The 14,733-nt window shown below is 35.1% G+C and overlaps 1 protein-coding gene across 9 annotated transcripts in view; it reads right to left on the bottom strand.

Annotated features, from left to right (window-relative positions):
• The window catches only part of LOC143229181 (apoptosis-stimulating of p53 protein 1-like), a 183,316-nt gene that overhangs the window by 77,874 nt on the left and 90,709 nt on the right, over positions 1–14,733 (bottom strand). The window contains exon 1 of one of the 9 annotated variants that reach the window (XM_076461179.1): positions 10,244–10,675. The exons of 7 other annotated variants lie outside the window; for them this stretch is intronic. In XM_076461179.1, the coding sequence (XP_076317294.1) occupies positions 10,244–10,252 (9 nt within the window). In that variant the 5' untranslated portion in view covers positions 10,253–10,675. Of the gene's footprint in view, positions 1–10,243; positions 10,676–14,733 lie in introns of those variants that run through there. One more of the 9 variants, XM_076461186.1, reaches the window with a different exon arrangement.

The following is a 14,733-nucleotide window of genomic DNA, read 5'->3' as shown; positions in this document are numbered from 1 at the left end:
TTCTTTCACCTTAAGACTTCCCAAAACACTAACACCAGTAGAAGAGGGGGACTGAGCAGCTCGAGTTTCATCAGGATATCTGATCCGGTAAAGACATAAGTCTCCACATCGAGTTTCATCAGGATATCTGATCCGGTAAAGACATAAGTCTCCACAACATTTCGTGCTGAAAAGACATGGAATCTTCCTACGTGGCTGTTTCATTACACTAATATACGATATCAAGTTTACACGGTGTAATATTACAGTGAACAATGGTTTTTATAGCTAACGTCACACAACTAGTCACTTCCTTTTCTTTTTTTGCAATAAATTTAAACTTTACATAACGCTAGGTTATGCATTGTAATGACTTAACCCTTCTATGATTGGTTCACTTTTTCAATGTTTAGATTAGAAGTTTTAAAAATATGTATCTATTAACAGTTTTCTAACATTTGCGGAAAAAAAGAAAGTATATCTTTACCATAAAATATGTCCCATGATAGAACATTTACATCGTTAAAATCAGGAGTTAGATTCCTCTCGGTGGACACAGCAGATAGCCCGATGTTTCTTTGTTATAATAAAAAACACACTCAGAAAAAATTAAAACAAATATACTCTAACTAGAGTTCATTCTGAGGAGGCCTGGCATGGCCAGGTGGTAAAGACACTCGACTCGTAATCTGAGGATCACGGGTTCGAAGCCCCGTCATATCAAACATGCTCGTCCTTTCAGCCATGTGGGCGTTATAATGTACGACCAATCCCACTATTCGTTGGTGAAAGAGTAGCCCAAGAGTTGGCGGTGTGTGGTGATAACTAGCTGCCTTCCCTCTAGTCTTACGCTGCTAACATAGGGACTGCTAGAGCAAATAATTCCTCAAGTAGCTTTGCGCGAAATTCAAAACAAACCAAATCATTCTGAGGAACGAAAGACCTAAACACTAAAACAACATGCCCTATAAGTGTCGCTGTTACATCATGTGCATGTTTTAACATCGTTTCATCCATACCGTAATGCAGGGGTCTCTGGGGATTTCGGTTTATTCGGTCAGCCAACAGTTTATTAAAGTAATAATATATATTTTTTAAATATTATCGAAACGTAATCGGGCAAAAGCCAGTCTAGTTGGGATACGACCCGCCAAGAGTTCATTAAAGTAATAAAATGATATAATGACATCATTATAATTTTCATTATTAATAATATAAAAATAAAACTTAATTGAGCAAAAGCCAATCTTGTTGAGATACTCTTTTCTATTTGATGGAAAACATCACATTACTTTGTATTGTATCATTTCATTTGTCGATTCCAGTGCCCTGGAGCAGCGTGTTTCTTCTCACACCTGCCTCGTGTACCTCAGAGTGTGTCAGTAAATGCTGCTATTTACATTATGTTCAAGTTCATTGCTGTTCCTAGTTGTTATGTCAGAACAAAATAAGAAGAAAAAAGCTGACTCTAAATGTCATGTTTTTAAAGTACAGTGGAATGTGGACTACTTCGTTATTGAATCAGGTAACAAAGAGTTGTGCTTAATATGCAACAAGACTACCACAGTGCCAAAAGAATACATCATTCGTAGACATTACCAAACCAAGCACTCATCAAACTCTACTCAGTTGAGGGGAAAGTTACGTTTAGACAAGTTCGAAACCTTGAAACGTAACTTATCGTCACCACAGTTTGTATTTAAGAGGAAGAAAGCCGAGAATAAAGTTGCAACAAGAGCAAGCTTCCGAGTGGTATAATTGTTACTCAAGTGAAGAAAACCATTTACTGGTGGTGAGCTAATTAAATTATGCATGATTGAAGCAGCTGAATAAATGTGTCCAGATAAAGTAGACTTATTTAAGACTATCAGCTTTGGGCGAATACAATTAATTGCTCGTAGAGTCAAGGATACTAAAAGCAATATTGTGCCTCAGCTGAAAGACAAGGCCAAAGAGTTCGAAAGCTTTTCCATAGCGCTTGACGAGTCAACAGATGTGTCCGATACTTTACAGTTGCTGTTGTTTATTAGCGGGGTCAATATTAATTTTGAAGTGACTGAAGAATTAGCTTCTGTGCACAGTATACATGGAACAACCACAGGTGAGGACATTTTCAAAGATGTCGAAAAACCACTAACTCAGTACAACCTGGAATGGAAACAGTTTAAATCGATGGTGGTAAAAATATGTGTGGTGCAGGAACAGATTTAGTTGGGCAAATTTATAAAGCTGTTGAAAGTACGAGATGTTTGAAGCTCATAATTCTTCACTGCATTATTCATCAGCAGGCATTGTGTGAAAAATATATTTGGATCTGGCATATGTCATGGAACCTGTAGTTACAACAGTGAACTTCATTCGCTCTCATGGACTCGACCATTGTCAATTCCGTGACGTTTTGGCGGGAATATAAGTAGCATATCCTGACTTGCTCTACCACACTTCAGTTCGAATGCTCAGCTGTGGGAAGGTTATGTCGCGAATTTTTGAGCTTAGGACTGAGATTGAAATTTTCTTAAACGAAAATAATCACCCTCAACCGTTACTCACAAACAGTGAACGGCATTGGAAATTAGCTTTTTCTGTAGACTTATTCACGCACCTGAATGAATTCAATCTTAGATTACAAGGCGAAACTGCGCTTATCTGCGATATGTACACCAAGATGACAGCATTTTGGAAAAAAAAAATTCTTTTAGAGTCTCAGTTGATGACGAGTTGTTTCACCCATTTTGTGAGAAGTTCAAGCACGAAGCGGAATCCTCATCCTCACGCTGGTTTCCAGAAGATTTCCTATTTGACCTGAAACTAAAGTTCAAGGAGCGTTTTATTCTTATCTTGATGCGAGTGCAACAGAAATAAGGTTCTTCCAAAACCCATTTGAATGCGTTATTGATGAACTGCCATCTAAAGTTTATATAAAAGTGGTTGATCTTCAATCCAACGACATGTTGAAGAACAAATATAAAAAAATTGTTTATTTGTTTTGAATTTCGCACAAAGCTACTCGAGGGCTATCTGTGCTAGCCGTCCCTAATTTAGCAGTGTAATACTAGAGGGAAGGCAGCTAGTCATCATCACCCACCGCCAACTATTGGGCTATTCTTTTACCAACGAATAGTGGGATTGACCGTCACATTATAACGCCCCCACGGCTGGGAGGGCGAGCATGTTTAGCGAGACGGGGCGCGAACCCGCGACCCTCAGATTACGAGTCGCACGCCTTAACACGCTTGGCCATGCTGGGCCAGTACAAAGAAAGAAAACCGATAGAGTTCTATAACTGCCTTCCAAGTGATCATCATATTCATTTAAAATTTTTGCTCATGGATTCATTTCAGTCTTTGACACCATCTATTTCTGTAGAAAGACGTTTTCAAAGCTGAAGTATGTGAAATCTAGTCACAGATCATCCTTATCTGATGAACATTTGTAGTCACTTTTGATGATAGAGAGAACTAACTTTGAACCTCAACTAAGTGTAATTTTGTCAGAAAAACACTAGTTTCACGCTTCTCGTTAACGCTACAAAAAAGTGATTGTGCATCTTAAAATATTTTCAGTATGTGCTCTTATGAGAAATACGTCAGTGTTGTATTCTGATCATGTAAGCATCCCTACCAAATTTTACCACAACCCCTCCGGACCATGAAGCCTGAAAAAATCTACCTCCCAGCCCTTGTCCAAAAAGTTTTAGAGACCTCTGGTTTAGTGTGTAGATAGTAACATATTACTACTATCTAACCCACTATGCTCTATGCTGTCCACGACCGAATGTCTCTCCGTTCGTGCGTAACGAAAACAAGAAAAAAAAGAGTAACTTCCCGAACTTTCGGAGGCTCTGGATTTGCCCCAGAGGATTTATAAAACTCCTTATTTGATTCATTTCCTCATTTTGAAGTTTGACGGCTATTTTAATTTTCCCCTTACTGATTATCTTTGGCGAATGACGTAAACACACGCCGTGTCACCAGCCACGCATGAAAAATAAATAAACAATCGTAAACATAACTGATTTAGTGGTTAAACTCACGGATATTTTAACAGTTTACGGTTGAAACTACTACAACAAACATAATTCCGTTGAGAAAATAACTATTTATTAAGTGACAAAGGACGTGCATCTTTTTATACCAACGCATTAGAAAATAAGTAATAACAGCTCGTTGTTTGATACGTAATTATTTACATGTACATATTATTACTAAATGATGCCAAACCATTGTTTGATATGTAATTATTTACATGTGCATATTATCACTAAATGATGCCAAACCATTGTTTGATATGTAATTATTTACATGTGCATATTATCACTAAGTGATGCCAAACCATTGTTTGGTACGTAATTATTTACATGTGCATATTATCACTAAGTGATGCCAAACCATTGTTTGGTACGTAATTATTTACATGTGCATATTATCACTAAGTGATGCCAAACCATTGTTTGGTACGTAATTATTTACATGTGCATATTATCACTAAGTGATGCCAAACCATTGTTTGATACATAATTATTTACATGTGCATATTATCACTAAGTGATGCCAAACCATTGTTTGATATGTAATTATTTACATGTGCATATTATCACTAAGTGATGCCAAACCATTGTTTGATATGTAATTATTTACATGTGCATATTATCACTAAATGATGCCAAACCATTGTTTGATATGTAATTATTTACATGTGCATATTATCACTAAATGATGCCAAACCATTGTTTGATATGTAATTATTTACATGTGCATATTATCACTAAGTGATGCCAAACCATTGTTTGGTACGTAATTATTTACATGTGCATATTATCACTAAGTGATGCCAAACCATTGTTTGGTACGTAATTATTTACATGTGCATATTATCACTAAGTGATGCCAAACCATTGTTTGATACATAATTATTTACATGTATATTATCACTAAGTGAATTATTGTAATTATTTACATGTGCATATTATCACTAAGTGATGCCAAACCATTGTTTGATATGTAATTATTTACATGTGCATATTATCACTAAATGATAAACCATTGTTTGATATGTAATTATTTACATGTGCATATTATCACTAAGTGATGCCAAACCATTGTTTGATACGTAATTATTTACATGTGCATATTATCACTAAGTGATGCCAAGCCATTGTTTGATACATAATTATTTACATGTGCATATCATCACTAAGTGATGCCAAACCATTGTTTGATACGTAATTATTTACATGTGCATATTATCACTAAATGATGCCAAACCATTGTTTGATACATAATTATTTACATGTGCATATTATCACTAAGTGATGCCAAACCATTGTTTGATGTATAATTATTTGCATGTGCATATTATTACTAAGTGATGCCAAACCATTGTTTGATACGTAATTATTTACATACGCGTATTATCACTAAGTGATGCCAAATCATTATTTGATACGTAATTATTTATATATGCGTATCACTAAATCGTAATTCATTGGCGAGACAAACGTACCATATACTAATTTATGGAGTACAGTTACTTAATTAGATAATTTTAAAGCCGTGTTTTATTAAAGAAACGTTCTGGGGTTGTGTTAGTACTTTACGAGAAACGTACTTAGGAAGAAGGTACTTTATTGGAATGTATGTGTACAAGGTAATATAAAGTACTCTGATTATACAGACAGTCAAAGTTGAATGGAAGTAATCTGTCTATAGTCTACACAAACAACTTTATTGTGTATGCGTTGCTTTTTACTGACTTGCGATTTCGTGGTCACTCATCCGTATGCTATAATTACGTTTTGTCTTAATCCATCTAGTTAGCATAAACAAAGATTATGTGAAGGTATTACATCCGAGATGTAATAATGAAAACCATGACTGTTTCACACTACTGATTTCTAGATTCGAATCAACAACGAAAACAAGGCGAGAATAATTGTGGTAAAAATTCACTTCAATTCCGATCAACCAATTCGTCACTTACGTTCATGTCTCTAACATCGACACTTGTTACACACGAAGTGATTTTATATCTTAACAAAAAAATGACGTAACTACAACTGCCAGTAATCCAATTTTAAAAATATCAAAGGCTTGAGAGAGAGACTAATGTATAATCTATGGATACGAAAACGACTTTAACCATTGCAACTAAGTCTAATGGATTCTCTACCATTCTGTAGTTATAAAACAAGCGACCAGGAGAGGTTGTTTTGTTTGTTTTGAATTTCGTGCAAAGCTACACGAGGGCTACCTGTACTAGCCGTCCCCAATTTAGCAGTGTAAGACAAAAGAGAAAGTAGCTAGTCATCAACACTCACCGCCTACTCTTGACCGTCACATTATAACGCCCCCACGGCTGAAAGGGCGAGCATGTTTGGTGCGACGGGGATTCCAACCCGTGACCCTCAGATTACGAGTCTAACGTCTTAACCCACCTGGCCACGCCGGACCCTGAAAGGACGAGCATATTTGGTGTAACAAGGATTCGAACCCGTGACCCTCGGATTACGTCATTAAAATGTAACATTTCGGAGTTTTTCATCACCCACCCTCTGCTGATGATTCGACATTCAATCTTAATTCTTGTTTTACCCAAGTTTAATTATATTGAATTAGTCACAAAGCTACACAATGGGCAATCCGTGCTCTGCACACCACGGGTATCGAAACCCGGTTTTTTTTTAGCAGTGTGATCCCGCAGACTTACTGCTGTGCCACTGAGGGGGGGGGGAGTTTAACAGTGAAAAAGTTTAATGAGACTTTTTCTCGGTGTCCAAATTCTGTGTGTAAATTACACGAATTTTGAACAAAGGTAACTACTTTTTTTAAGAAGCCATAAATATATTAAACGTAATTAGAAATAAATTCGAATACAATTCACCTTAAAGTTTTATCTTCTTCATTTGCAAAATTATCAAATTGAGTTGTTAAAAATAACATTTCAACAATTCACAAACGTTTATTAAAAGTCAAACTGATAAAAACTGAAGACATGTTTCGACTTATTGAAATGCACGTCAAGAACATCAAAAGTGGGAATACAATAGAGTACAATCAGTACTTGTAAACAATGCAACCCGATTCATACAGCATCACCAACTGTTAATTAAAGTTGTACTTGGATGCAAATTTCCAATTATTGCGTTATGCTTTCCACAAAAATAAGATGCAAAAGCGCCCCCTTTTCAGATGGAGAAAAAACACAAACAAAAATAAAAGGATATTAAATGTAAAAGAAAACTAGAAACATTATTTATGCGTTGTTTTGGGTCATTTATGTTCGTATTTCTGTATGGAAAGCGGATTGGGACCATCTGTGATGTCCAAGAGGCTAAGACACGAGTAGAGACACTTTTCTTCCAAAATATTAAGATCCATTTAAAACCCACCACAGATTTTTAGAAGAGAAGCCCTTTTCATGGGCAGGATTATGATCAATCTTTCTAGCCCATTTATTTATTGAACAGCGACTTATATGATATCCTTGGATAAATTTCACCTGACCATAACAGCAAAGAAAGGAAGGGGTTTTCTCGATGCTACCAAAAAGTACTAGCAATTCAGACTTTTACTGATAACTTTCACATGGCTGTAATCGGTACAAATCGACTAAAGGAATCAGGGATTTACCATAGCGAGATCACAAATTTCAAAAACTCTTAGGCTACTTATTGGGGAACACGCCCCATATTAGGTATTCTCCCTCGGGTGATTCCGATATCTACTCATTACGACTTCTTAACCCTTACATGTCTTAGATCTCCATCTGATATATGGTTCAATATCATTATTGTAAACAAAATCATATTTATTACTGAGCGTTGTCAAAAGTTGCATTTGATCCCATTGAATATGTTCAGAGACAAAATAATCCATGGCATAGTTAATAACAGTATTATTATTACAGCTAATTGACGCTTCTTAAATATGTATTTTAAATTCCTCTTAGTTCAACTAATACAAATAAAATAGAAATCACATCTAATACGGTAAATAGCATTTTTATCCAAAACATTCGAATCTCCGTTACACCAAACATTCAAACGATCCAAATTTTCATCGCATACGTAATAACTCTTAACTGTACGAGAAAGTATTTTTAGCTACACAAGAGGTTTTAAGAATCAAACTTAGTTAAACCACACCAGTACTCATCGATTTAATATAAAAGAGACTGAAAGATTGAAACCGATATCACGTAGAAAATATCCGACTCTACGAAACCAGTTTTAAGACTTTTAGCGTTTTCAAACCCCTTATTGAGAACACGATATCGTATTCTTGATAAAATACGTTTAGGGTAAAAAATAAAAAGTATCAATGCATTAGTTAATTGTTTTTACTTGCAAGTTTGGTTTACATGATTTGTTCTAATATCGGTAACGACAGCAAGCAATGTATTTTGAACGGACAACTTTTCCGTGGAAATAAACATTCGACATGTCATGGCAAATTATGCCACAGAAATTACATACACAAATACGGTCCTCGATCTGACAACGTGTCACGAAACCCAACACCAAATCATGAAATTAATACAAAGTGCAAACCGCAGAAGTGTTAAGAGTAAAGTCCAACGATAAACTGGACCAGCTGCAAAAAATAATTATAAGGAAGAAGCCAGGATTTATAACAAGGAACGTAGGCCTAAACGTCTAGATCATATTTAGTACGTCACGAAACAGCATACGATGGTTAATATTTTTATCATGATGATTTGCTATAACAGTTTCAACGTAGTTCAAACTTTCCTTACCTCCAAAATACAGTAAATGAGAACATGAACGTACTGATATCAGCGTACTTAGATGACGCCGTATATTTATAAAAACAGAAATCAAAACTAAACTAGTATTATACTACTATTAACAATTGGTTTCCTGTTATTTTTAACAAGCTGTTTTAATGTTGTTACACAGATGTTGGCTAGAGAGCGCATCACCTTAAGATTAAATTCATCCTAGTATGTTAGAAACAACGAAAGAACAAATTTAAAGCAATATATTACACACTTCCAATTTAAAATACAAAAAGAAGGAAACTTGATACTTAAGAAAGAAACTTAAAAATGAGACTTGACAACGTTATTACTGATAATACAATATATATTCTCACTAATAAACACATCATAATTCAACTGTAACTTTTTCGTACAAATTAGCCCAGATAAAAAAAAAATTAAAACAACAAAACAGGAAAAATTTATGAAATGGAAAGGAAACAAAACAGTTATTGGATAATTACTGTTTCTTTTATAAACAGTTAAAAATAACTGTCAATAATTGATGTCATGGATAAAATGATGACACACATTTCAGTTTATTTCACGTATATACATAAAAATTCGTGTAAGTAAAAAACGACAATTTGGTATTTTCATTGAAGTGATGGCACGTGGTTACTGTCCAAACGTCACTTTCTTAGTTCAGTACTAGTTCTGGAAATCACTCGCTAGGTCAAATTAAAAACAAAACAAAAACCAACATAAGCTGAAGTTTTTTACAATTACCAGCTTTTGCCACTCCCGTGAAATATTAACCAAACTAATAACGAGTTTTACATGGCATTTTTGACCCATATATATGTAAATTTTCATGTTAAAAATTTACATCCGTTTCATTCTCAACTTAAGTATTAAAATAATCAAGTAGACATAATCTGTTTTTAAGGAACATTGTGCTACTGTACTATTATTATTAAGAGAGAAAAAAAAACAAAAAACCTTTTTGGCCTGGCATGGCCAAGCGCGTAAGGCGTGCGACTCGTAATCCAAGGGTCGCGGGTTCGCGCCCTCGTCGCGCTAAACATGCTCGTCCTCCTAGCCGTGGGGGAGTTATAATGTGACGGTCAATCCCATTATTCGTTGGTAAAAGAGTAGCCCAAGAGTTGGCGGTGGATGGTGATGACTAGCTGCCTTCCCTCTAGTCTTACACTGCTAAATTAGGGACGGCTAGCACAGATAGCCCTCGAGTAGCTTTGTGCGAAATTCAAAAACAAAAAACTTTTTTTTTTTTGCAACAAAAGATAAACTCTCTATTTGCTATGATGTTTTAGATTTTAGACGACTAGTCTCGATATCAGAAACAGGGGCTGGTTAAAGTAACTGTGCCATTGAAACTAATCGGCCCAAAATATATAATAAAGATTGTGCCAAAAACACAACGGTCTTCTCTTTCACTTTTAATCATATACACATTTAACAAAACTGTAAAACATATACGTGTGTTAAAGTTTTTAAAGGTATAAATTACATCTAAACCACTCACCAGTACCATTTTAGAGTCTGTTTTTTTTCAAAATGTTCTAAACCACGACAGAATCCACGCACTATATAACAGCACGTTGCTCGCTACGGCTACAATTTCAATCTGTAGCCCTTTACAACAATTCCTGACAAAGAATGGTTGCTATGGGAAACATTCGAGCACAGGTACCCGTCGCTGAATCAAAGTATCCCAGGTAAATTTGGAAATTGACTACTTGAAGTTGACCCTGTTCACCCGCATTATAAAACTACGGTACAGTATTACAAATCTAGCTCATTAAAAATATAAACTTTTGAATCAAAAGGCACTGAGACTTTCGAACGCACTACTTATCACATTTTCTCGCATACCAGACTGCAACAATTCCATTCACTTGCTTACAAGACCACCGCAAGCCGAAATGTAAGCGTTACGTTCGTTACCTTGGCCGCTCTGGTAGTTAGTGTATTCGATCACGTGAGGCGTGACATCATAAAGGGTGCGTACAAGTACACTAACCAAACAGAGACGGTGAGGCAATAGCGCATTGGCATAAAACGCTTGAAGAAAAATACCAAGCACCACACAAGTTGGGTTCTATTCAAATTATCATTGTCTTTCTATGCTAGAAATATTAAATATACACCACAATGAAATCTAATCTCACAGAGCAAACAATTATACAGTTATAAAGGAGGCAAAATTGTTTTTATTCAGTTTTTATTATAGAGTTATACATTTTGATGAAATGTAATTGCTCGTCATTTGATTTGTGTCCATAATACAGTTAAAACTCTTTTGCATATAAAAACAAATTATTTGAAAGGATGTTTATTTTAAATATTTTATTATTAAAAGAAGTCAGTGAAATATTATTTTGAATAGCGCCATCTGTTAGTGAATATATTAACAACGAACTTAATTGTTGCGCGTGTACTTGTTGAGGCCCGTTTTTATCGCTGAGGCACTAACAACGTACGTTGATTCGGAAACAAACAACACTAAATTGACTGGTTGTCCCAAACCAACCACACACATACATCCATATTGTCATTAAAATCACTTAACTGACTTTCACGCTTCTCTCAAAATTCTCCTGAAAAATAAAAGGTATTTACACCTTCTGATGACCTTCAACATTTGTGTTTGTGAGAATGGATTTAATGAATGATTTATTTCAATGTTATTGTTTTTCAACATGTCTAGTAAAGAAAATATCGAGTTATGTTCATTTACGCGGCACTTAATATTATCTTAGTAGTAGTTTTCAGTAACAGAGATTTACAACAGCCTTTTAACAAAAGCTTTTAGAAAGATTATTTAGAACTCAACATTGATGGAATACGTGATAAGAGAAAAAAATACAATCGCGCAGGCGCACTCACTTCAGGTGTGATTGAACGTGGACTCATCATTGTACACGTTCGTAATGTCTGCTACTGCTATCAAAACCACTCAACGCTATAAATAAATAAATAATAATAAATGCTAACCGTATGACATTCACTTAGTGTTTTTACTTGAACCATTCATCCAATGAAAATTTTAAAACTGGATTATGCAGTCAAAAAGTTGTATCGATTAATTCAGACTGCAATAACATTACTGTCCTCCACTGGGACAACGGTAAGTCTACGGATTTACACACTTAAAACCAAATGTTCGATTCCTCTCAGTAGACAGAGCAGATAGCATGATGCGGCTTCCTATCAGAAAAACATACACTGATATTATTTGGACTATTATCATGTCTTTTTATATGTTTATTTTAAACTAACTTACAAGCTTTCGGCTCAATCACTACATGCGCGAGACGTTTATTAAACAGCAGAATCTTCGAGTAATCATCATTTTAGACTTTAAAAAGCTACGGGTAACTTTCACGGGTTTTGACATAAAATCAAACAAACTATAACGTTCTCCGAAGGTGGAGCTGTCTTTATTAACATAAAAGCAAAACCCTAAGGGTGAGACGTCAGTAAAAAGCATTAGTTTTATTTGTTTGTGTTTCTCTTAAAGAGGTAAATGTATCTGATATACCAACGTTTTTAATTACTGTTCACGGTTTTTGTGTGTTTCAAATCAAGTAATTTAGTGTCTTTCATACACTTCGTATGTTTTACTTCGTGACACACACACATATAAAAATACATTTAAATTCGTTATAGATAACACTGGTAGCAAGTGCTGGGAGGCCATGATTTAAGCCACAGACCACCTTGGGCGCTAGTGTTGACAGCAGTGAAGGCAGACAAGGTTGAAGACAACCGATATTCCCATTCTGTCAACCATGAAACTTTGTGTTAGCAATAGCTTACGCTTCCGCTAATATAATTCTGTGAGACAGATTACTTCCGGTTGAAAAAACTATAAAAAAAATCAAACACTTTGTTTCCCATATATAGTTAATTCATTTTCAGGCATGCTTTCATTACCCAAAATTTATTACTACCGTCTATTGTATAATAAACTTGGCAGTTTTGGTTTGCAGAATTTTCTCTTTAAAATATAATGTTTTAATAAAGCCGTTTTTCTGAACACCAAATACCTTATGAAACCTTGAGAAGTGTGTGAATTTCCAGGTTTTATATTTATGATTGTAACACCATTTGACTAGCGAACTCATGGAAGGCAGATAATATTTCTAATTGTTTTATTACTAACTAACTACAATGCATATTGTAAAACCAAAGATAGACGACGTTTCTAATTATTTGTTACCGAAATGCCATCAAGCTCTTGAAACTATGAAGAAATAAGGAAGATGTATTTATTTTGTATATTACTGAACAATCATATGCCTTACACCACTTTGCAATATATATATATATATATATATGACGTTTCTGCTTTTTATTAACGAAATACAGCCTATCTTGTGAAATCGAATACACATGCTTTCAGTTCTCTATTATTAGAATATTATCTGTTTTATGAAACCGAAGGTAGACATTCTTAGTTATTTGTTAGTGAAACGTTTTGTTTTTTGTTTTTTAATTTCGCGCAGAGCTACACGAGTGCTGTCTGCGCCAGCCGTCCTTAATTTGGCAATGTAAGACTAGAGGGAAGACAGCTAGTCATCCCACCCACAGCCAACTCTTGGGCTACTCTTTTACCAGTGAATAGTGGGATTAACCGTCACATTATAACCTCCACAACGCTGAAAAAGTGAGCATGTTTGATGTGATGGGGATTCGAATCTGAGATCATCAGATTACGAGTCGATCGCCCTAACCAGTTACCTGGTCATGCCGGGACTAGCGTTGTCTGTCTTGAAAAACCCAATGTAAATGTTTTTAGCTCTTCATTATTGAAATGTTGTCTGTCTTGTGAAACCGAAGGAAGACGTTTTTAATTCTTTCTTATTGAAACGTTGTCTGTTTTGTGAAACCGAAGGTAGAAGTCTAGTTTCTTTGTTACTGAAACGCAAACGCTATTTATCTCGTGAAACCGAAAACAGACGTGTGTAGTTTCTTTATTGTTTTTAAAACTCCATCTCTCTGGTGAAACTGAAGATAGATGTTTCTAGTTTGCTTTTTTTTTTGTTAAGGAAACGCCATGTGCCTTGTGACTCCGAAAGTATAATTAACAGTCTATATTAACAACATCACTGAAACCCTATCTGTCTCAACAATTTCTTGTCTTGTTTGTTTCTTGGGCACAAACCTGCAAAATTGGCTATCTATGCTCTTCCCACTACGGGTACAGAAACCCGATTTTAAGTGTTTTAAGCCTTCCCGTTCGCCTCTGAGCAACCGGGAAAAGTGAGGTGGCAGGCTGTATTGATTGTATCTCTTGCAAATGTTGTACTTATTTTAAATTTAATGTCTAATATATTTGCTTTCTATTTCTGAAAATTATAGAAATGCGTGCAATATTTCAGAAACCAAACTTATAAAAGTTGAGCCCCCAAAAGTTTGAGAGTGATAAAAAAAATAACTTTTTTTCTGCAAACCCAATTAATAATATTTTGAATTTTCGTGACGCAAATACGTGAGTGTTGCATTATTGTTTCACCTTAAATTGCAATAATTTAAATTTTGTCTATAATCATAACACGCCAGATAAATCAGTACTACTCTCCTTTTAACAAACTATATGGTGATTCAACATTAAAAAATGGCGTGAGACCTACATAAGAACATTTTCATAGATTAGTTTACGAAACAATTCATTGATGTACGGTCTTGTATATATTGCGAAATGTGGTGTCCAGCCCAATGTTAGTCTGTCTCCTAATTTACAACGGGAACTTCTTTCGCTATGTTTAAAAAGCTACGCACGCAGACAAATTTCAACATTCACTTCTGAAATGACGGTAGAACAGACACGAATAACGTTGATACCAAATTCTATTTCACAAGCAGGATATTCTACATTAAATTGTCAGAAACTAATCACACAGTCATTCAGATTTTAAAATGTAACGTAACTTAAAGAATAAAAATGTTTATTTACCGTATGTTGCTGTTGAGTGGTTCTCAGCCTAACTGAAATGTTCAACGATTACT

Source organism: Tachypleus tridentatus, chromosome 1, assembly GCF_004210375.1.
Source record: "Tachypleus tridentatus isolate NWPU-2018 chromosome 1, ASM421037v1, whole genome shotgun sequence".
Classification (NCBI taxonomy): Eukaryota; Metazoa; Arthropoda; class Merostomata; order Xiphosura; family Limulidae; genus Tachypleus; species Tachypleus tridentatus.
The sequence above is the reverse complement of the archived record's forward strand: the minus strand, read 5'-3'. Positions and strand labels throughout refer to the sequence as shown.